We start from the raw sequence: 21,709 nt of genomic DNA on the forward strand, positions 1-21,709 counted from the left end.
CCAATTCAAACTCCTAGGGCAGCTTCTCAGCCTTCCTGATGCTGTGGTGAGCTCCAACCATAAAATTATTTTCATTGCTACTTCATAGTTGTAATTTTACTACTGTTATGACTCAAATATCTGATATGTAGGATGTCTGCTATTCCACTCCTGTGACAGGGTTATTTGACCCCCTCCCACCCCAGAGGGGTCAAGACCCACATTTTGAGAACCACTACCGTGGATTCTACTTCCTAGACCCATGCAGTGGAAGGAGAAACCTGAATCTTGTAAGTTGCCCTCTGTTCTCCATATACTACCACCCCATACACAAATAAATTTAATAAATGTATTTATCATAAAAAGAAAAGCAAATAATGAAACTCTTATAGATGATGGTACAATTGACCAATATAGAAAAACAATGTCAGTTATAATTCAGTATAAACCAGATTTTGTTTCGTTTCTGACCTATAGATGGAACCTACTGGTTTAAAAGCACATTGCTAATCACCACTGCTGTGGGTAACAAGGATACACCAAGCAAAGCTTGGCGCAGAAGATAGGTTAGGTTAATAAATACCTCTTTGGAAGGGAATGTTCAATAATTACACTTCTACAAATCATTTTGGAGAAGGTAGCAAAAAAAAGAGATTTATCTCAGCTTTATTACAAATTTTAGTCTGAGTAGCAAAATGTTTGTCTGAGGAGATACTCTCATACCAGCGTATTAGGGAATAGTAAATGACTGAAAAATGGGATACAGATGCAGAAAGGAGCAACTATGGATCCGTGGGAAGAAAAGGACACACAATACTTTGATGTCATGTTCCAATTGTGAAATTTTCCTAATTTACCTAAATCCTATAATTTGCAAGAAAAACAAAGCCCAGATTCTCGCCGCCATTTGCTGACAGCTTAATTGGGCAAAATAAATTAGTCAATCTTTTCATGTAGCCCAAACTATTTCCCTGTCCTGCCTCAGCCGCCTACGTTCTGGAAAAGCTTCTCAAATCTTTTCGAGTTTTTCTTCAGGATAGTGATGATTATTATTAATAGGTGTGTCCTAATGATTAAATGCGATAAACTTGTCTACCAAGGTACCAGGACCAAGAGCCTGGTTTATTTGCCGTCTAAGCTTTCCTGCTAATCCCTGCTCCTCTTGGGACGTTGGAGAGTAGCGAGTAGATGAGCTGTTCTGGTAGTCTCCCCGTTACCTCAGAGGAAGCTCAAAATTTTGAAACCCAACGGCGCCGACGGGGTGGGGCTCGGGTGACATCATAGGTCACCCCCCCACCCCCCCCCTGAGGCTCTAGCTTGAGTCCTAGGTGTACGCATGCGCACACTGAGGCCCGCGCGCTCCCAGTGTAAGCTCTACCCACGCCCTGAGCGGTCTCTGTACTCCAGCCCTCAGGCCTCGGCTGCAGCCTTACGCAGGAAGGGCGGGGCGAGGGCGGGGCTCCGTGAGTGGCGGACGCAGTAGCCAATTGTCAGGCGGCGCCGCCTCTAGCTGGGTTTGAATTCCGCGGGGTCCAACGGCTCGAGAGTGGAGACGGAGTGAAGGTGAAAGCTACCGCCGCTGGCTACCGTTCTCCGTCCCGCGCGTGGGAAGTGGAAGGTCTCGATTCTGGACGGCTTGGAGCGTCCACCATGAGGAGAAGGTACGGGTCTCTTAGGAGAAAGAGCCATTATCGAAGTGCGGGTCTGGTACCAGGTTCCACAACCTGGGTTCGCCCGTCTTCAGGCATCGATGTCTGAGGCTGGGGGCGCTGGAAGCCGGCTTCGGAGGACATCTGTACCGGAGGCCACTACCGGGGCGATCAGCGGGCGGGACAGCGCGGGGTTGACACGCTTCCTCGAGGCCAGGGTGGGTTTGTCTTGGGCCCTGGCGCAGCTGGCGGCCGAGCGCTGGTGCAGCCTCAGGTCCCGGCTACTCGGCCGCTTCTCTGTGTAAATGCTGAGCCTGTAATGGTGTGGACTTCTCTAAGTATAGTCTGTAATCCCATTGCTCGGGAGGCTAGAACAAGATTGATTCGAGTTTAGCCTAGAAGTAGTTTAAGACTAACCTGGGCCACTTAGCGAGACCGTTCAAAAAGCCCTGAAGTTTTAAATGCATCGTTTTTCTTCGTCTCTATGGTTCCTTGTTTTGATTCGAGTTGGAAAGATGGCTTGATTTCCTTGGAAGTTAACAAACTCAAATTATGGAATTCCTTTCCGGTCGTTTTAAGATTCCGTCTAGGCGGGGTTAGAGAGATGGTTCGGCGGCTAAAAAAAAGCACTGGCTGCTCTCCCAGAGCACCTGGATTCAATTCCCAGCACTCACAAAGCAGCTCTCAACTTTTTGTAACTCCAGTTAGTTCCAGGTGATTTGACATCTCCACACTCATACATGTAGGCAAAACACCAACACACATTAAAAGAATAAATAGAATCCAATATTAAAAAGAAAATTCCCGGGCACTGCTTGGGAGTTCCCGATTTGAAATCCGATAAGAACTGACTCTGTAAGAGGCTGAATGCCGGTTTTCGAACTTCTAAAATAACTTTCTGCAGTGAGTGTTGTAATTTTTAAGAATCTTGGTTTTGTGATTATTGATTTTGATCATAATTTTTAACCCCATATACTTGGCCTCAAAAGTCGAGGAATAGAATGAAAACGCTTAATAAATAGTATTGTGAAAACGGAGAACAAGGCGAAGAATTCCAGATACGCGCATCTGAATGACATTATATTTAAGCTCTTCTGGGATTACTGGTGCATTATGAAGACTAGTAAAATCCTAAATTACATTGAAAAGAAACTTGAATTCAAAATGTATTTGGATATGGTTACCCTCAGCTGTAATCTGCAAATATCAGAAGCCCAAGGCAGAAGAGTTCCAGACATCCTGCAATATAAAGAGGTTCCATTTCAAACTAGGAAACCCAGACTGCTGGGTGAGGTGGCACATCTATACTCCCACTGCTTTCTTGGGAGGTAGAGGTAGGAGGTTCAAGACCACTCTAGCCTATAAGACCTCCCCTCCCCCCCAAAAAAGTACTATAAAGTTTCCCAGTATGGGTTGTTCAAGCATCTTCTGCTTTTTAAAAAAATTTAGAGACAGTCTTGCAGGAAGGCCACACCAATCCCTTGTCTTGGTTTCAGTTGGATTTGAGATCCTTGAATTTATGTCTCAATGTTGTATTCTAAAGAGATTTCTTTCTTATTTTATTTATTTATTAGGGTAGGGTGCTTTTAAAACAGGGTCTGTATACAGCCCTGGCTGCCCTGGAACTCCCTGTGTAGACCAGGCTGACCTCAAATCCAGAGATGCAGCTGCCTCTGCCTTCTGAGTGTGGGGATTAAAGACATACACCATCATATGTGGTCCCTTTTGGGGGGGGCTGGGATGGAGGGGGGAAACACTAAACCCCTGAACTATTATAAGCCAACCTAATTAATTGATTTTCTTTATAAGAAAAAGAAACTCAAGTCTTCTGGGAGAGCAGCCAGTGCTCTTAACCTCTGAGCCATCTCTCCAGCCCCGTCCTCTTTCTTTATCCCTCATTCACAGTTCATTAAATGGGAAAGGACCGAGCATGGTGGCACATACCTCCCTGTACAGGTGGCTCTCCGAGTTACAGGCCAGCCAGAGCCACATGGTGAGATCCTGTCTCAAAAGAAACCAACAAAAAGTGAGAGGACTGGCTCCAATTCCCTATGTGTGCTCCTCACTTTCAGACGCTATAAGGGCCACTCAGGTTTGCTAACAGAGTGGATAAAACCATTCCTTTGTTGTTTGATCTGAATTAAAGAAACCTAGTGCACCCTGTCTTGAGGGAAAAAAAAGAAAAAAAGAAAAAAGAAACCTAGTGCAAAGAGCACATATCTCTCCAAATGAGATCTGTAAATGGCTGGTTGGTTGTTCAGTATTAGTCATCAAAGACATGTAAATCAGAATCACAGTTAGATACTACTTCATAGCCACTAGGATGGCTAGAATGACAGAAAACAGCCAGGCATTGGTGGTACGGGCATCTGTGGCAGGCACCTTTAATCCCAGCACTCAGATGGACTCGGGCGGAACTCTGATTCCAGAGCAGCCAGGGCTACACAGAGGGGGGCTGTGCAGGGAAATGAAAGAATGCACCTGCATATACTGCTTGTGGAATAAACCCGCTGGAGCAGCAGTGGTGTACAGTCTCAGTTACCATACAACCCAACAGTCCCACTGCTAGGACTTAGCTAAGAGAAGTGAAAGGATGCTCACTCAAAAATTTGCACAAGAATTTTGTGTTTTATCAAGAAAGGGTTCCATGTAGCCTAGGCTGGCCTCCTACTCACTAAACAGTCAAGGATTTCACTTGTAATTGTATTGTGTTAATGTGTGGTTCAGTCACCAGCAGAGGTCAGAGGTACTCCAGTCCTCCCGTGGGAATTACAGATGACTGTGATCTGCTTGATACAAGTGCTTTGAACTGAACTCCAACCCTCTGGAAGAGGAGCATGCACTTTTTTTTTTTTTTTTTGGCTTGTTTTTTTCTATACGTCTGTGTGTGTGTGTGTGCCTGTGTGCCTATGTGCGTGTCTCCCTGGCTGTCCTGGAACTGGTTCTGTGAAGTAGGTGGCCTTGAATTTACATAGATCAGACTGCTTCTGCCGCCCGAGTACTTGGGATTAAAGGTGTGTGCCAACACACCCAGCTCTGAATTTAATTCTTAACACCCACATGGCAGCTCGAAGCATTTGTAATGCAAATTCCAAGGGATTCAATGTCCTCTTCTGACCTCCTTAGGCACCAGGCACACACATACATGATGCACAGACATACATGCAGGCAAAACACCCGTATACATAAGAACAAATGATGTGCTTGTGAGTGACATGTTCCTAGTTTCCCAGATAAGACTGCTGTACATGAAGGGAACCTAGTCTGTAGAAACATCCAGCGTCAGAAAATAAGCTGCATGTGACTGGGGCAGGGACACTGTCCAGGGAACAGCAGGCAGTTCTGCTGGCTGCGCTGGAGGGATTGATGGGTTGGAGGATAAGGTAATTGAACTGTTTTCCTGAGGACAGTATGAAATCTTTGGGGGAGGTGGGCATTTTCTCGGGGGCTTGATCAGTTTTATTTTTTTTAAGCCCTAGATTATATCTGGGTGCTAATACCATCCACCTTGTATAGGCAACTGTTTGTTATGCAGAAACTTTTCTAGCACAGGCAACCTCTAAACTGCGATTTTATGGTGCTAGAAAGAAATGTTTGAGTGTGAGTATAGTAAGGTTTGTTTTTGACTGTTGAAGATTTTTTGAGGAACTAAAGGAGGTCTAGACTGTTGTTTCTTAAAAATCACTGAATTCTCTGAAACACACCAGTAACCAAAGCGCCTCAGCCCTCATCATTTGTGGGAATACAGCAGCAGGTTAAATGGCTTATTCCAAGGTCTGTGCTAAAGGGTGATAGAGTTTATCCAGGCCCCAGTTCTCTGGAGCCAAAATAGTCTTGTTTCCTTGCTATACTAAGAAAAAGGAGAAAACAGTCTGCTCTTTAAGTGTTATATATAAAGGAGATTAATTTTTTTATTTGTTTTTTGAGACAAGGTTTCTCTGTGTAGCCCTGGCTGTCCTGGAACTTGTTCTGTGGACCAGGCTGGCCTCAAATTCAGAGAACTGGCTACCTCTGCACTGCTAGTGCAGGGATTTAAGGCATGTGCCACCACTGCCTGGCTAAAGATATTTTACATTTATCAGTTATTTTGTGAAAGTCAAAGGCCAACATGTAGGAATCAGTTTTTTTCCTGCCATAGGAAGGTTACAGGGATCCAACTTAGGTTGTTAGTCTTCCCAGGTTGAGCCCTTTTGCCAGCCTAGCATGTTTTGAGCTTTAGCAATGTTGTGTGTAGTTTGTTCCTTTGCGTTGTTGGAATGTATTGATCCATTCTGTTGACATACAAGCTGTTTCCACTTCCTATGCTATGACTGACTAAGTGCTGCTTTTATCAACACTCAGTCTTTCTTGGCTTTGTTTTTGGTTGGTCAAGACAGGGTTTCTCCGTGTAGCTCTGGCTGTCCTGGACTGACTTTATACACTAGTCTGGCCTTGGCCTCACAGAGATCCACCTGCCTCTGCCTCCTGAGTGCTGGGGTTAAAGGTGTGCACCACCAACTGCTGGGCTTGTGGGGTACATTTGTAATCCCAGTGCTCTGGAGGCCGAGGCAGAAGATTCTTAGACTTAAGGCTCAGCCTCTCAAGTGTAGGCTTTATAGGCACACACCACCTTGCCCAGCTCTCTGCCAGTTGTTTTCAGGAGCTTCTTTCTTACCAGCAAGCACTTATGTTAGGAGTTTATTTTACTGATACTTTGTTTGGTTTTTCTTATGTAAAAGCATTTGTAATTCAGTATTAGACATAGAGTCAGTGCTCAGAGTCATTGGCTGTTATTTAGGTGAATGGAATAATTTTGCTAGTGTGGCAATTAGGAGACAGAGAATGGCTAGGCGTTTATTAAAGTAATATGCTTACTCTGAATCTATTTACTCTCAAGGCCACTGGGAAACTGCTCAATTTAGTTCCTGAAAATAGTGCTTTTCGTTCTGAAGCAGTGATGCTGGCTGGCTCTTACAAACAAACTGGTTTTCTATTGATTTTCAGTGAGGTGCTAGCTGAGGAGTCTGTTGTGTGCCTCCAGAAAGCTCTAGCTCACCTTCGGGAAATCTGGGAGTTGATTGGGATCCCAGAGGAGCAGAGACTGCAGAGGACCGAGGTCGTCAAGAAGCATATAAAGGTAAGTGATCCGTGGGTCCATCCGCACGGAGAGCAGTAGAGATGTTATCTGAGATTACAGACGGACTGACATTTGGGGTCTTGGTGGGGTAGCTTAGTAGGTACTGGCACCTGCTGCAACTCTGATACAAGCCCAGAGACCTGAGCTCAGTTGCCAGGACCCTATATGATATAAGGGGGATTGACACCGTGACCTTGTCTTCTGTCCACGCGCTTTCTGTAGCACTTACATTCCTCAACCCCACATCCTAAACACACATAACAACAACTAAGTTTTAACGGGAAATAATATCTAGTCATTTATGCTAAGATATCACAGACTTCCTGATTTTATTTAAATCCCTGTAAACTTTGAAATTATGAGGGTTTTGCTATTGATGCTAGTTGGTTTTGTGGGTTTCTGGTATGTTCTTGATGTTGTTCTGTTTTGTTTTATTCCCATTGGCTCTAAACCCTTACCAAGTATTTTCTCACTTGTAGGATCTTCTGGATAGAATGGTCGCTGAAGAAGAGAGCCTGCGGGAAAGGCTTCTCAGAAGCATATCCATCTGTCAGAAGGAGCTGAGTACCCTGTGCAGTGAGTTACAAGTGAAGCCATTTCAGGTATTTGGCAGAACAGGAGATTGGTTTTAACTTAGGACTGCAGACACAAAGCTTTCCTGCAGGAGTCGGAAATGGGATGCTGAAGTGAAGCAGCTAATAGGTTATCAAAACCCCCTTGCTGTATTTCTGTTTTATAGAGCATGATAATGTTTTTAAATTAACTTTGAGGAAAATGGAGGCACAGATGTTTGTGTGAAACAAAGGGATGGGGGAACAGTGAAGAAATGGGTTAATTGGTAAAATCCTTCCCTCTCAGATATGAGAACCTGAATCCAACCCTCATATTCACACAAAAAAGCCAGATAGCATATGCTTATAAGAGTCAGAGATAGGTTGATCTCTGAGGCTTACTGGCTAGCCAGCCCAGCCAAATCTATAAGCTTCAAACCAATAAAAGACCTTGTCTCCAAAAAGAAAACAAAAACAAAAGGCAGAGGGCTAGGGAAATGGTTCAGCAGTTAAGAACACTTGCTGCTCTTGAATTGGAGCTGGATTCAGTTCCCAGCACATGTGGTGTCCTACAACTTGTCCTGAACTCCAATTCCAGGGATCCAGCACCTTCTTCTGGCCTCAGTGGGTATCAGGTTCCCGTGTAGTACACTGAAGACATGTGCAGAAGAAAAGCTCATACCCTTATAAATCTTTAAAACAAAAAGCAAAGCGAACAATGTCTAGGGAGTGACACCCAAAATCTGGTCTATTTGTTCATATAGGTGTACATGCTCCCATCCACCCTGACAGAGTGAGGGAACAGAGGCGGCAAGGGAACCTAGTGATAACAAAGAAAGGGAGGCAAACCAAACCTAACCATCCTGTTCTGTCCATACTCAAAAGCTGCATACTACTGAACCAACCAGAATAGTGACCTCTGAAAAGTTGGGACCCAGAGGGAGCTTTGAAAGGTGGTAATGACTGGTTCTTGTGACCTGATTACTGTTACAGGACTAACTAAGCACCTGCGTCTGTAGATGGCCTAACTCTGGCAGTCAAGAGCATTCAAGCAGATCATGACATTAGAGCAATTTCTTGAAATAATTATAAATGACATTGATTTGCTACATAAAGTTTCTCTTCAGTCTTTTTGTTTTTAAATTTTCAATGTCAAAATAGGAACATGAGAAGTCAGGTGTACATTGGTGTATCGATCTTCCTTAAATATGGCAGTCTTTAACGATGCCAATGAAACTGTATTTGTAGGACATTGAATAATATTCACTCTGTTCCCTTACTTATCCACCGCAATAGAGAAGGATCTACTAAGTTGATTTTGGTAAAATGCTGTTTATAGAATTATTAATGTAAGTATTTCAGTTAATAAGAACTAGATAAACCATCCTCCAACTAACCAAAATAAGCTTTTTCTGGTCCTTATAACCACTTATAAAAGTTCCCTGATACTTAAAACAGTCACATTCATAGAGCCAGGAAACAGAGTAGCCTGGAATAGGTGAGAGTATAAATGAGGACCTTTTGTCAAACGAACAGCTGAGTTTTGCAAGAAGAAAGGAGTTCTGGAGATCAGAGACCATAAGGATTGCACAGTGGTCTTTACAAAACCAAAAAAAAAAAAAAATGTAATCTAAACCACTGTGGATGTAGGTTTTACTAGCAAGTATGATGTCCTAGTTTGTTGTTGTTGTTGTTTTGGTTTTGCGAGACAGGGTTTCTCTGTGTAGCCCTGGCTGTCCTGGACCTCACTCTGTAGACCAGGCTGGCCTTGAACTCAGAAATCTACCTGTCTCCGCCTCCCAAGTGCTGGGATTAAAAGGCGTGCGCCACCACTGCCTGGCTGATGTCCTAGTTTTAACCTCTGGTATTGGCTAAAAGGAGATCAGGCAATTGTCATGTAAAAGCCTGATGGCCTGAGTTCAGTCCCCAGAACCCACATAAGGGTGAGAAGAATCAACTCCACCAGGCCTATCCTGTTCCTGTTATATGCATGTTACTGCAGCCCCTCCACTACACACAAACAGTGGTAATAAGTTGACAAAACGACTTGTTTAATGAATTGCAACGTTCTTAAAACACAGGAGCTATAAGAGCTTTGGGGTTTTGGTTTTGTTTTGTTTTTTTGGTTTGTTTGTTTGGCGTTTTCGAGACAGGGTTTCTCTGTACATTCAGCCCTGGCTGTCCTGGAACTCACTCTGTAGACCAGGGTGGCTTCAAACTCAAATCCACCTACCTCTGCCTCCCAAGTGCTGGGATTATAGGTGTGCACAGGCCAGAGGACATCTTATAGGAGTTGTTTCTTTCCTTTTACCCTGTGGGCTCTGGGGATCAAACCCAGATTGTCAGACTTGACAGTAAGCCTTTACCCCCCAAGCCATCTTGACAGCCTGCTCTCAGGTATAAACTATGTAGATAGATGTCAATGTTGTGTCATACTGTCAAAAGGTTGCATACACGTGATGTTTGCTTGGTGTGATAGTGCAGGCCTATAAACTCAGCATGTGGAAACTTGAGGCAGAAAGATACCAAGCTCAAGGCCAGCGAGACTATCTCAAAAAGAAAAAAGTATGGTGTAGTTTGTGTAGTTTAAGTACTGTATTGAAAGTAAGAAACTGTGGTTGAGTTAGTACTTGAAATATAGACTGTACTGAGTGTGTATTGCCTTTGTCACATTGTAGATGAGAAGTTATAGAATACATCTATTGCTAAGTTGTAGACTATTGCACTATGCACTTACAAACTGAAAAGATGGTATGTATGTAGGGTGATAATTGGGTATTTTACCATAGTAAAAAAATAAATGGAAAAGGAAGTTGGGCATAGGACCCATACCAGTAACCTTAGGAGGCAGGGGGATCAGGACTTGGAGGTCTTTCTTGGTCACATAGTCCAAGTCAAGAGAAAAACAGCCTTTCACTGCTAGAAACCCTAGGTGACACTCTTCCAAGGTCAAGAGCAGGCTGGCCTTGAACTCAGAGATCCCTCTGCCTCTACCTCCCAAGAGCAAGGATGAATGGTGTGCACAGGCACGCCCAGCTTGAACTGCTTTGTTTGTAAGTTTAAACACTTATCATTCATGGTTTCTCCCAGTGTGCGTCCCATCCTTGGACTTTATAATAATCATGTTATTTCAAACAGGAAGAAAAAGAAACAACTGTCTTGCAACTGGAAAAAGATTTGCGAACTCAAGTTGAATTGATGAGAAAACAGAAAAAAGAGAGAAAGCAGGAACTTAAGCTACTGCAAGAGCAAGAGCAAGAACTCCGAGAAATTCTTTGTATGCCTGCCTGTGATGTGGACAGCACATCTGTCCCCACCTTAGAAGAGCTGAACCTATTCCGACAGCGTGTGGCTACATTGAGGGAAACAAAGGTACGCTGCCTGCATTCATTCATTCTGCCCTGAAACTTTATTTGACCTTTAGGTGTCTTTAATTTGTTTTTCTTTTTCTTTCTTTTTTTTTTTTTTTATTAAAGGAATCAAGGCATGAACAATTTGTCAACATTAAGAGACAAATCATATTGTGTATGGAAGAGTTAGAGCAGACTCCGGATACAAGCTTTGAGAGGGATGTAGTGTGTGAAGATGAAAGTGCCTTTTGTTTATCACTGGAGAACATTGCAACATTACAGAAGTTGCTAAAGCAGGTAACATCTGCTCGAGTTATGGTGTACCACCTCAGTAGTATTCATCAATTTAAAAACTAACAGCAGCTTTATCTTTAGTCTTAAATAAGGGGCCAGTGTGAGGTAAGAGAATAAGGGAAGACAAAGAATGGTGTGTTGGTGTGTGTGTATTAAAATTTCAGTTGCAATCGTATTAGCCATTTCAATTAGCCTAATGTTTAATAATAATAATAATTCAAAGTTTAAACACGTGCCTTTAAACCTAGCACTCAGTAGGCAGAGGCAAGCGAGTCTCTGAATTCCAAGCCAGCCAGGCCTACATAATGTGTCTTAAAACACAGCAACAACAACAAAACAAGTCAAAGTTTGAATCCTGTTCTAGGTCTGATATCCTGTGGCAATGAGAGCCTTTCAGAATATGTTTAGATGGCATGATAACATCTCTCTTAGCACTGAGTGTGAAAGTATGATAGCACACACCTAAGCTATAATCCAGCATTCAGGAACCTGAGCCAAAGTCAAAACCAGCCTGTGCTACATAGAGAAGATGTGAAGATGAATATATAAGAACCTCAGAAAAGTGCTCTCTCTTCTCATGGGTCCAGACATTTTCCTCTGAGAGACTAGGACAGCGTTTGCTGTTTTGGTGTAACTACTGCCTTTCCTTGTCACAGCTGGAAATAAAAAAGTCACAAAATGAAGCAGAATGTGAGGGGCTCCGTGCTCAAATCCGAGAGCTCTGGGATAGGTTACAAACCCCTGAAGAAGAGCGAGAACCTGTGGCTGCAATTATGACTGGGTCAAAAACCAAAATCAGGAATGCGGTAAGAAAACCAGTGCATGCTGGGTTAATAATGCTCTCTGAGCATTTCTGGGTCTAGTCTAATGGCCTTACTAGCTAATTTCTCGGGCCAGCAAAGACATGTTCTATCAATTTTGGCACATTTCTTAGATTTCTGACTCTTACAGTGTTATAAAGCATGTTGTTGATATACCGCCAGGTTCATGTTTTATTAACATGGATAGACAAACAAGGGAATATAGAAGTATGGGTATATAACCTTTGTCCTTTTTTTCTTTCAGTTGAAATTAGAATTGGACCGGTTAGAAGAACTGAAAATGCAAAACATAAAGCAAGTGATTGAGACAATCCGAGCGGAGGTGGCTCAGTTCTGGGACCAGTGTTTTTATAGCCAGGAACAGAGGCAGGCTTTTGCCCCTTACTATTCTGGTTAGTACAGAGCTGATGGTCTTCATGTGGCTGCTGCCCTCACAGGTCCTTTACAAGCTGAGACACTCACCAGGAAGTTCTGTTTCCACTTGTGAACAGATATGGCCAAGCCTTAAAAATATTACCGTATTTATTTTTGATCCATAAGAAAAGGGCACTAAAGCACAGATTTTGAGCAGTAAAAGAGAATTAGCTAAATGATTGAGTCTTTGAGCTCAGGGAGTCAAGAATGGAGTTCTAAGCTGTCTTAAGCTGATCAGAGAGTGGACGTGTCCTAACCAAACAGCTGTCTATATATTTTATGTAGCTGTTTCCTACCGGCTGGGCCTGGCATAAAACAGAAGAAAGAGACAACACATTTTGGAAAATGTTAATGATTTTTAGACTGCATTTTAGTCCATCCCAACTACTGTGACAAACCTGGCTTTTAATTTCTGTTTTTAAGATTTATTATTATTATATTTATTCCTATGTCATTTTATTATGAGGGAGAAAACTTGGAATACCAAACACTAGAGCAGTGGTCCTCACTTCCTAGTGCTTTGACCCTTTAGTGCAGTTCTGCATGTTGTGGTGACCCCAACCATACAATTACTTTGTTGCTACTTCATAAAACCTGTCGTTTTGTTGTTATGAATCATACTGTAAATATCTGACATGTGGGTCATGTGATATGTGATCCTGGAGAAAAGAGTTGCTCAACCCCAAAAGGTCATGACCAGAGGTTGAGAACTGCTAGAGAATTTAATAAAAAAACGGCTAAACGTGTCTGTTACAGAGGACTACACAGAGAACCTGCTCCATCTTCATGACGCTGAGATTATACGGTTGAGAAACTACTATGACCTTCACAAGGAACTGTTTGAAGGGGTCCAGAAGTGGGAAGAGAGCTGGAAACTTTTCCTAGAGTTTGAGGTAATAGCCTAGTTTATCTGTTTTTCTCTGGAGAGAAACATGAAACTGTGCCAAGTGTGTTTGCCCACATCTGTGATCCCAGCACGTGCAAGCTATGGAATTGTCATGAGTTCTAGCCTAGCCTCAGCTTAAAGTGAAAGCCAAAATAATTACAAATAGAGAAGTCAGACTCTGAGGTGAGAAAAACTGTAAGGTTTTTCTGGTCTCTGGGTTTTTGCTAGGTCTCTGGGAATCCTTGCTGTTAGCTGAAAGCAGAGAGCAGTCATGAATAGGTCTCAGGCAGGCTCCCTGGTTGACACACCCACATTTAAGAGGGAATAAAAGGGAGTGGTGCCCCCTGCAGTTAATTCTTATACACTGTACCAATCAAGCATCATGTCAGCAATGCCTACTGATTACCTGCCCCTAGTTTTGAGTAGTACACTCAGTTTATAATGTTATGTGCTCATTGGTATAGATACAAGAGAAATTAACAAAAATGAGAAGTTAAAAAGGACAAACTTTTTTTTCATGGTACTGGGAATTGAAATCAGGGTCTTCTGCATGTTCTATCATTCAGCTACATCCACAGCCCAAAGTTTTGTATTTTCTGGCAGTGCTGGGAATTTAACCCTGGCCTTCACATGTGCTGTGTATAAATGGGCAGAAGTGAATAGGCAAGTAAAGGCACTACACTGATCCCTAGTGCAGGCCTCTTTCCTTCACATACAGACAGATCTTTGAGTTCCAGGCCAGCTGGAGCTACAGAGACAGGCATCATTGGTTTTTTTTTGTTGTTGTTGTTTGTTTCTTTGTTTTTCCTCTGTGTTTTTCTGAGACAGCATTTCTCTGTGTAGTCCTGGCTGTCCTGGAACTCTTGCTGTAGACCAGGCTGGCCTTGAATTTATAGACATCCACCTGCATTTACCTCCTAAGTGCTGGGATTAAACGAATGAGCCACCACTGCTACCACCACCAGAAAGTAGTATAGCTACTGGGAAATTGCAAATGTTCTGTAAGTAATCTTTCATCTTCTTGGGCAGTGGTGGCACACACTTTTAATCTCAGCACTTGGAAGGCAGAGGAAGAAGCCAGGTTGGTCTATAGGACAGCCAGGGCTGCACAAAAAAACCCTCTCTAAAAACAAACAAAATCCCTTCACCCATGATCCTGTACGCATCCCTAGTTAAAAGTTCATTGGGTCACCTCCAAAAAAAACACAAGTAGAAAGGAGAGAGTTGGCAAGAGGAAGGGAGTCAGCAGGAAGGCAGTAAGAGTAACAGAGGGTGAGTGTGAACAAATACATCATGTACATGCATGAGAATATGAAACACTTGTGTAATAACTAAGATATGCTAATGTGTATGGTTTTAATTTTTTAAGGAAATGCTAATTTTCCTGAACTCCAGTGGATGACCTTATATATGGCAGGGAATGCCCATGGCCCAGAAAACTTTTAAGTAGACAGGAAAACACAACTTATAAAAGCACATTAAAGTTATCTGGTGAGGAGAGGAGTCTCTTTTTTTTTTTGTTTTTCGAGACAGGGTTTCTCTGTGTAGCCCTGGCTGTCCTGGAACTCACTCTATAGACCAGGCTGGCCTTGAACTCAGAAATCTGCCTGGCTCTGCCTCCCAAGTGCTGGGATTAAAGGTGTGCACCACCATTGCCTGCCAGGAAAGGAGTCTTGGCAGAAGTAATTGGTGTCTATAGCAGGGTTCTGTTTTTGATGTTTTATGTGGTGTCTATGTGTTCATGTGTGTGGGTGCACATGTGTACATACGAAAGACAGAGGTTAATATCAGCTGTCTTCAATTGTTCCCCACAATTTCTTTTGAAACAAGGTTTCTATCTGTCTTGGAACTCACTGTGTAGACCAGGCTGCCCTCAAACTAACTCACAGAAAACTGCCTGCCTCTGCCTCTCAAGTGCTGGCTCCCACTTTATTTCTTGGAATCTCTCAGTTACTTTGGAGCTCATACATGAGTTATGCTGGCCATGAAGCCTTAGGATCCTGTTACACTACAGCCCCAAACCCTGAGCATGGGGTTACATGCAGGCCCTGTGACGATCTGAACTCTGGCCTTATGTGTATGCAGCAGGCACTTTCCTGAGTCACCTCCCCATCCTGTGAAGTTTTACTCTAATTAAGTGTATTTTTTCACAGAGAAAAGCTTCAGATCCAAGTCGGTTTACAAACCGAGGGGGAAATCTTTTAAAAGAAGAAAAGGAACGAGCAAAGCTCCAGAAAACACTCCCTAAGGTAATCCTGGTTGTAAGATACCTTATTCTTTGTCCTTTCTAAACACAGGAAGGACAGTATATATTGGGCCTTACAGTGTAGCAACTGAGTATCAGAGTTTGCTAAGGCTGCCACAGCTAAGTACCAGGGATTAGTTGGTTTAAGTCCACAGAAATTTATGTTTAATGAATTCCAGGTGTCTTTGATAGGGTTAGGTTTCTTAACAAGCCCATTTGACTTAGAGATGGCCATTCTCTGTCCCTGTATCTTCATGTGGGCTTTCTCTGGGTCTCTCTGTCCTAATTACTGCCAATCCTATTAGATTAGTGCTTACCCTAATGACCTTATTTGAAAAGGCTGTCTCCAGATAACAGCGATGAGGTGTCAGCACTGTTAAGACTTCACAGTGAGTTAGGATAACTGCTGTGCCTATGACAGAAGACAAACTTTTATGAAAGTACTGTGCACTTTGTTGTTGTCTTCTACTTTGTACTAGTGCTTTTACTGATGTCTGCCAGATACTAGTCCATGGCGTCACATTTAATCATGTCATTGTTCAGTACCCCTATAAATTACTATTCCATGTGTGGAGATGAGGGGACTGAGATTAAGTTCAACTTACCGACCTTTCTGGGTAGTTAAAAGCTTGATTCCATATTGAAATCCTGATAGTGTGGTTCCATAATTCTGTTTATTAAATCACCCAGAGCTGTTGTCCATCTTTAGTCATCAAAACCTCCCATTTTTAGACTGGGTTTTGCCTTTTTTTCCCCTCTTCAGTATAGTAAATGAACTCGCTAGTCTTTGATTTCTATGTGCTCCAACCTGTAAGCATGTGAGTCCAGCTATCTATCAGAAGGCTGATGACACTCTGGGGTGGAGTCTTTCTTGAGGATAATCATTTCATTGGAGACTAACACCCCTGTTACTTGAAGTAAATACCATGTGCTTGTTTGGGGCCAGCTGGAAGAGGAGTTGAAAGCACGGATTGAACAATGGGAACAAGAGCACTCAACAGCATTTGTGGTAAACGGGCAGAAATTCATGGAGTATGTTACAGAGCAATGGGAATTACATCGGCTGGAGAAAGAGCGAGCCAAACAGGAGAGGGTAAGTGTGCACACAAATTAAGAAGAGAGGGTAGCAATTAGTGGTCCTGCATCTCTGCCAGAGATCAGGGTCACTGAAGAATGGGTGGACTGCAGCATCTCCTTCTACCTCAGGCTGCAGAGGTTTTTATCTGAGCCTCTGGTCCTGCTGTCTTACTGGGGCTATCATTGTTTCATACAGCAACTAAAGAACAAGAAACAGACAGAGACAGAGATGCTGTACGGCAGTGCACCCCGGACACCGAGCAAAAGACCAGGACAGACTCCCAACAAGTCTGGCAAAGTACGCAAGGTAAACCCATCTTCATGCTGTTGCTGTTGACAAGGGAGTAGGAAAGCTGAGAGTCTTTTGCTTGTTATTCCCCTCTGTCCTGCTAAGAAGGCAAAAGGATTCTCTTTCTAGGCTGAGTCTATCTGAGAGTGAATGGGAAAATACTTGAAATACTGAATAGCAGCTTATAGTGAGAGTCAAAGAATAACCAACTCTGCCAGTTCTCAAGACCTTGCAATAAATTCCCAGTGGCTAAGAGCAACATTCTGTAGTAATAGTTTGCAGAAGTTCATCCTATAATTGCAACAAGTAGCCACAGTACTATGTGAAAGACCTCTTCCATGCTTTTAATAAGTGCCTTTAGAATGCTGGCTGCCATTACAGGTATGAACCATCACACAGTGTGTTAAGTAGTTTTAGAAATTAAGTAGCATGCACACAAGGCCCTGTCTCAATCCTTAGCATTCAAGACAGTGGGTATATCCATGGCCCCAAAGGTTCCTAGTGCCACGTTTGTTAGGGTCTAAGGAGGAAGAGCATACAATCAGGAATTTACTCTGTCATAGTAGTTTTGTATTTTCTAGTGTTTTATACAAGTAGACTCACGCAGTATATTGTAGAGTTTCTTTATTTCGCATGTGAGATTCATGTGTTATAGAATGGATTAGTAAGTCATTCCTCCTCTTTGTTAGCACTATTCTATTTTGTGCATATATAATAATCTAGTTGTCCAGTCGTCTGCCAAGTGGTACTTACTTCTAGTTTTAGTTCAGGTTGCTATAAATAGGCTTTAAAACATTTTTGAAAGTCCCTTAAAGCTATATGGTATTATACACAGCTATATTACTATGGAAGCTCACTTTCTGGACACGTCATGCTTCCTTGTGCAACATACAGCCGGGCTGTTGGAAAGCCTGACATCTAACCTCACATTAATGTATCTGTTCTTAGATGAACACTACCACCATGTCTAGTGCTACACCCAACAGTAGCATCCGGCCTGTCTTTGGTGGATCCGTGTACCGCTCACCTCTGTCTCGACTACCCCCTTCTGGCAGCAGCAAGGTTAGTATATTCCATACAAGCACGTTTCTGTTTACTACCTATTTTCCCAAGGTATTCCGAAGTCTAGTGTCTATGATCATGGCTTGCTGATCATTGAGATTCTGAGAATTAGGCTGGATCCAGATAGTCATTAGACCAGGAGTTTTTTAAGTTTTTCCCTTGCATGACCTCTTTTTACATGAGAAATAACCCTGGTTATATAGGTATGTATGTAACATAGGTACACACCTGGCTACATGAGATCATGCCACAAATACAAACAAGAAAAGATACACAATGGGCTGGAGAGATGGCTCAGTGGTTAAGAGCACTGGTTGCTCTTCTAGAGGTCCTGAGTTCAATTCCCAGCAATCACATGGTGGCTCATAGCCATTGGAAATGGGATCTGATGGTCTCTTCTGTCATGCTAGCATGCATGTAAATTGAACACTCATATACATAAATAAATTTTAAAATCTTTTTTTTTGTTTGTTTGGTTTTTCGAGACAGTGTTTCTCTGTGTAGCTCTGGCTGTCCTGGAACTCACTCTGTAGACCAGGCTGGCCTTGAACTCAGAAATCCGCCTGCCTCTGCCTCCCAAGTGCTGGGATTAAAAGGCGTGCGCCACCACCACCACCCAGCCTTAAAATCTTAAAAACACACACACAAGGAATTTTTTTTTAGGGTGGATTTGCTGACACAGTTTGGCACAGGGTCTCAGTCTGTAGCTCTGACTGTTAGGGACTGTTCTGTCCAGGATCTCAGAGATAGCCTGCTTCTGTTGGGCTTAAAGGTGTGCACGCACCGTCATGCCTAACTGCACCATTATTTAAGCCAGGTGTGTACAGGCTTATAGATTTAGGAGTAATATAAATGCAGCATCAGGGTTTTGTGTATGAGTGCATTCTAAAGTGACAATGAACATGGTTATCTTTCTTCTCTGCAGTCAGTAGTCACTCCTCTGTGTTCTGGAAAGAAGACACCTCGAGCTGCCCGGGTGAGGGCCAACAAGGAGAACCTGGACCTCAATGGCAGCATCCTGAGCGGTGGGTACTCTGGCTCGACCCCACTCCAGCACAACTGCAGCATTAAGTCTGTTGCCAGCACCTATTCTGAGTTTTCGGTAATTCACCTTTTCTGATATCTACCAGTCTCTGGGGAGCACACAGTTGGCTGAGTGGGTATCTTTATAAAGGCTCCCTGGATATTCAGTCAGGACAGTGACCTCAGGGCTGAGAATCCCTTTCATACCTTGATTATGCTAGGGTGTGAGTGGCTTAGGGAAGGGGTACAGGAAGGAGGTGATGTCAGAAACATTTGACCTGGATCTTTCTGCGGTACCATTCCTTGGCTGCAGGAGGTAACATGCTAATTAAATGACTGCCTTGGTGCTCTCTTGGTGGAGTTCTTGGTAATCAATCGTCTTAATTCTTTGTTCTTAGAAGGACCCGTCCCCCTCTGACAGCTCCACTGTTGGGCTTCAGGTCTGTATGGCAACCCCTGCATGTCCCCTTTCCAAACTGATCTGTCATCTGCTGGCTTCATTCCCATCTGGGCATAGAACTTTACTAACCCATAATCTCAGCAGTGTCAGCATAGAACCTTTTAAAAATAAAAACAAGAACAAAACAAAAACAGGGGAAGCAAGAATTCCTGTTATGGGGTTCAAAAATAAGTATCTGGTTTCTGTTTCCAGTAGATGGACATGCTGGCTAGTAAACAAAACATCTTCACACTTGAATTGGATTCTCAGCCCCACCTAAGATTGTGCAAAGATTATTTTTCTTAACTATTTACAAAAACAAATTAGAAAAGAAAAAAATACCTGGCCCCCATCCCATGCCCAGTTGTGGTCTCAAAGGGCTAGAAGGAGTAACAGCCCCATCAGATAGGCATGGGAGCCCCAGCTGTGTGCTGCTTATACTGAGGCTCTTTGGCCTGTGTGCTGATTATTTCCTGGAGTATACCTTACTAACCCTCAGGGCTGAATTGCCCCGTTTGTCTGGCCTATGCTTATTTTCTTGCCTCTACTTATTTCTGCCAGTGAGTTCCTAATGTGTGTGTGAAGACTAAAAACATGCTCTTTACCTGCAATTTATCCTGCTCTGAATTTGCTGACATTTTCCTTAACTGTTTTCTCTTCCCTCAGTATCTTACCAGTGAGGTGAGGGCTGCTCCTCCCCTTTTAGGGGACACCATATTAAAAACTTGACTACCTCCTCTCATGGTAACAGAGGGAAGGAGACGGGAACAGACGAGCATGGCCAGTTTGGAATATGGGGATTCTTCATGTACTGGCCTTTCTTCCCATGACACGGGTGGTGGTGGTTCTGTATTAGGAGAAATGGGGTGTGTGTAGCTCCATTTGGCTGATTGCTGAACAGCAGATCTAGTTCTCCCTTTTTTGTTTGCTCAGTCAAAGCCCATTTCCTGTTTGAGGCTTCAATGTATTAATTCTGGCTAAGCCTGGAGGGTTTCTTCTGATACCAGCAGCTTTGCTTAACAGAGTCTATGGGGTAACACTAAAGCCACTCACTCAGCTGACTTCTACTAATACCCGTCTTTCTCTGGCCATTCATGCTTTTACTTTTCCACCATGTACTCCAGCATGAGATCAAATCACCAGCAGGTTATAAAGCCCTCAGCCCCAGGGATTGGTAGATAAGTCACCTGGCCCTTGTTATACAAAGGGATAAAGAAACCAAAGTTTCTAGCAATGTGCAAGGCCTTGGGGTTCTATCCCACCCAGCAGGGTGAGGAAAAACAAAGTTTGTTGCTCTCTTGGCTAAACAATTACTATGATGTGAAATATTAGGGGTTCTTTCTCTTGGTGAGGTTTAAGATTGGACTGGGTTCGGGCCCATGTGCTAGGCTTGTGACTGACAGAATGGTGCTAGAGTCCCTCAGTCTGTTCCCAGCACAGCAGTGCTAGGAACTCAGGGACACTTCCCTGGAGGCTTTGTGCTAATGACCCTTAAGCACATTTAAAGCAGAGGGGTACAAACTGCTCTCACTGATGTTGCTTATTCTTCAACAGCGAGAACTTTCAAAGGCTTCCAGATCTGATGCTACTTCTCGAATCCTCAATTCAACCAACATCCAGTCCTGAGAATCCTTGTCCAGTTAGCCACCTGTGGCTTCTGTGCCTAGACTGACGTATACAGAGGATGACTTAATATGTTTTCATCAGTTCAGATGTTTTCAACAACCTTGGGCAGGCTCTGTTAACTGCACCTAACTTAGACATGAATACGGCAGATGGAAAGCCTTCTTTCCATGTAGTGAGACTTGTTTGGGTCAAGAAGACCCCTTAAAGGCTAGTTATGATAGTTAAGTTTTAACATCTGGTAGCTAGTTGTTTTTTCTCTACCCCATAATTCTACTTAAAGAATGATCAAGGGGTGTCTTAATATTATATTGGAAAATGAAAAAAATGATTATGCCCAGCTTTGGAGTACAGGGGTACGAGACATAAAGTGGTTCTAGCTTATTGACTTGATACATCTAAAAAAAAAAATTCTTTTCACTCATGGACATTTGATTAATGCTGTAGCTCTGGAAGCTTGGATCTTACCCAGAGGCCTGTGCCTGGCTGCACGAGCCCAGTGAGGATTTCTTGGGTTCCAGCATTTGAGATGGCCTGACCTGCTGCCATCTCAGTAGTAGTTGTTTCTGTAGTGCAATCTCTTGAGGGGTATGTGAACACACATGCTTGTCTGACCTGCTCAGTTTTTCTCCAGTCTCCCATCCCTGTGCTCACTAGGCCGAGTCTATTCCCTGTAGATGACAACCAAATAGGCTATCTAGGTGGGTTGGGCCATTTCTGTCACGGACTCAGCAACTTTGCACATCCACAAGTTATCTCTGTAACTGCGTCCACAATGAGGCTTTCTTTGCCTACCCAATTCATCACTACTCTTCCCAAAAGCACTATTATTTATTCTTTCTCTGTCTGTGCCAGTTCTGCCAACACATTAAAAATGATTCTTTAAAACTT

General features: G+C 43.1%; 1 protein-coding gene across 6 annotated transcripts; it reads left to right on the forward strand.

The window, feature by feature from the left end:
* The first annotated feature begins 1,517 nt into the window (after positions 1–1,517).
* On the forward strand, positions 1,518–21,709 carry Prc1 (protein regulator of cytokinesis 1). 6 transcript variants are annotated; one of them, XM_028754798.1, is made up of 15 exons: positions 1,518–1,640; positions 6,612–6,744; positions 7,224–7,346; positions 10,434–10,667; positions 10,772–10,942; positions 11,596–11,745; positions 12,005–12,152; positions 12,931–13,067; positions 15,214–15,309; positions 16,252–16,398; positions 16,579–16,689; positions 17,620–17,733; positions 18,659–18,835; positions 19,155–19,196; positions 20,750–21,709. In XM_028754798.1, exons 1-15 carry the CDS (start codon positions 1,630–1,632, stop codon positions 20,819–20,821), a joined length of 1,866 nt encoding a protein of 621 aa, XP_028610631.1. In that variant the 5' UTR covers positions 1,518–1,629; the 3' UTR covers positions 20,822–21,709. The 6 variants fall into 6 exon arrangements, with proteins under 6 accessions (XP_028610631.1, XP_028610635.1, XP_028610632.1 ...); XM_028754802.1 differs by having other exon boundaries at positions 18,659–18,758; XM_028754799.1 differs by having other exon boundaries at positions 16,579–16,680.

This window comes from Grammomys surdaster, unplaced genomic scaffold, assembly GCF_004785775.1.
Source record: "Grammomys surdaster isolate TR1022 unplaced genomic scaffold, NIH_TR_1.0 126036, whole genome shotgun sequence".
NCBI lineage: Eukaryota > Metazoa > Chordata > Mammalia > Rodentia > Muridae > Grammomys > Grammomys surdaster.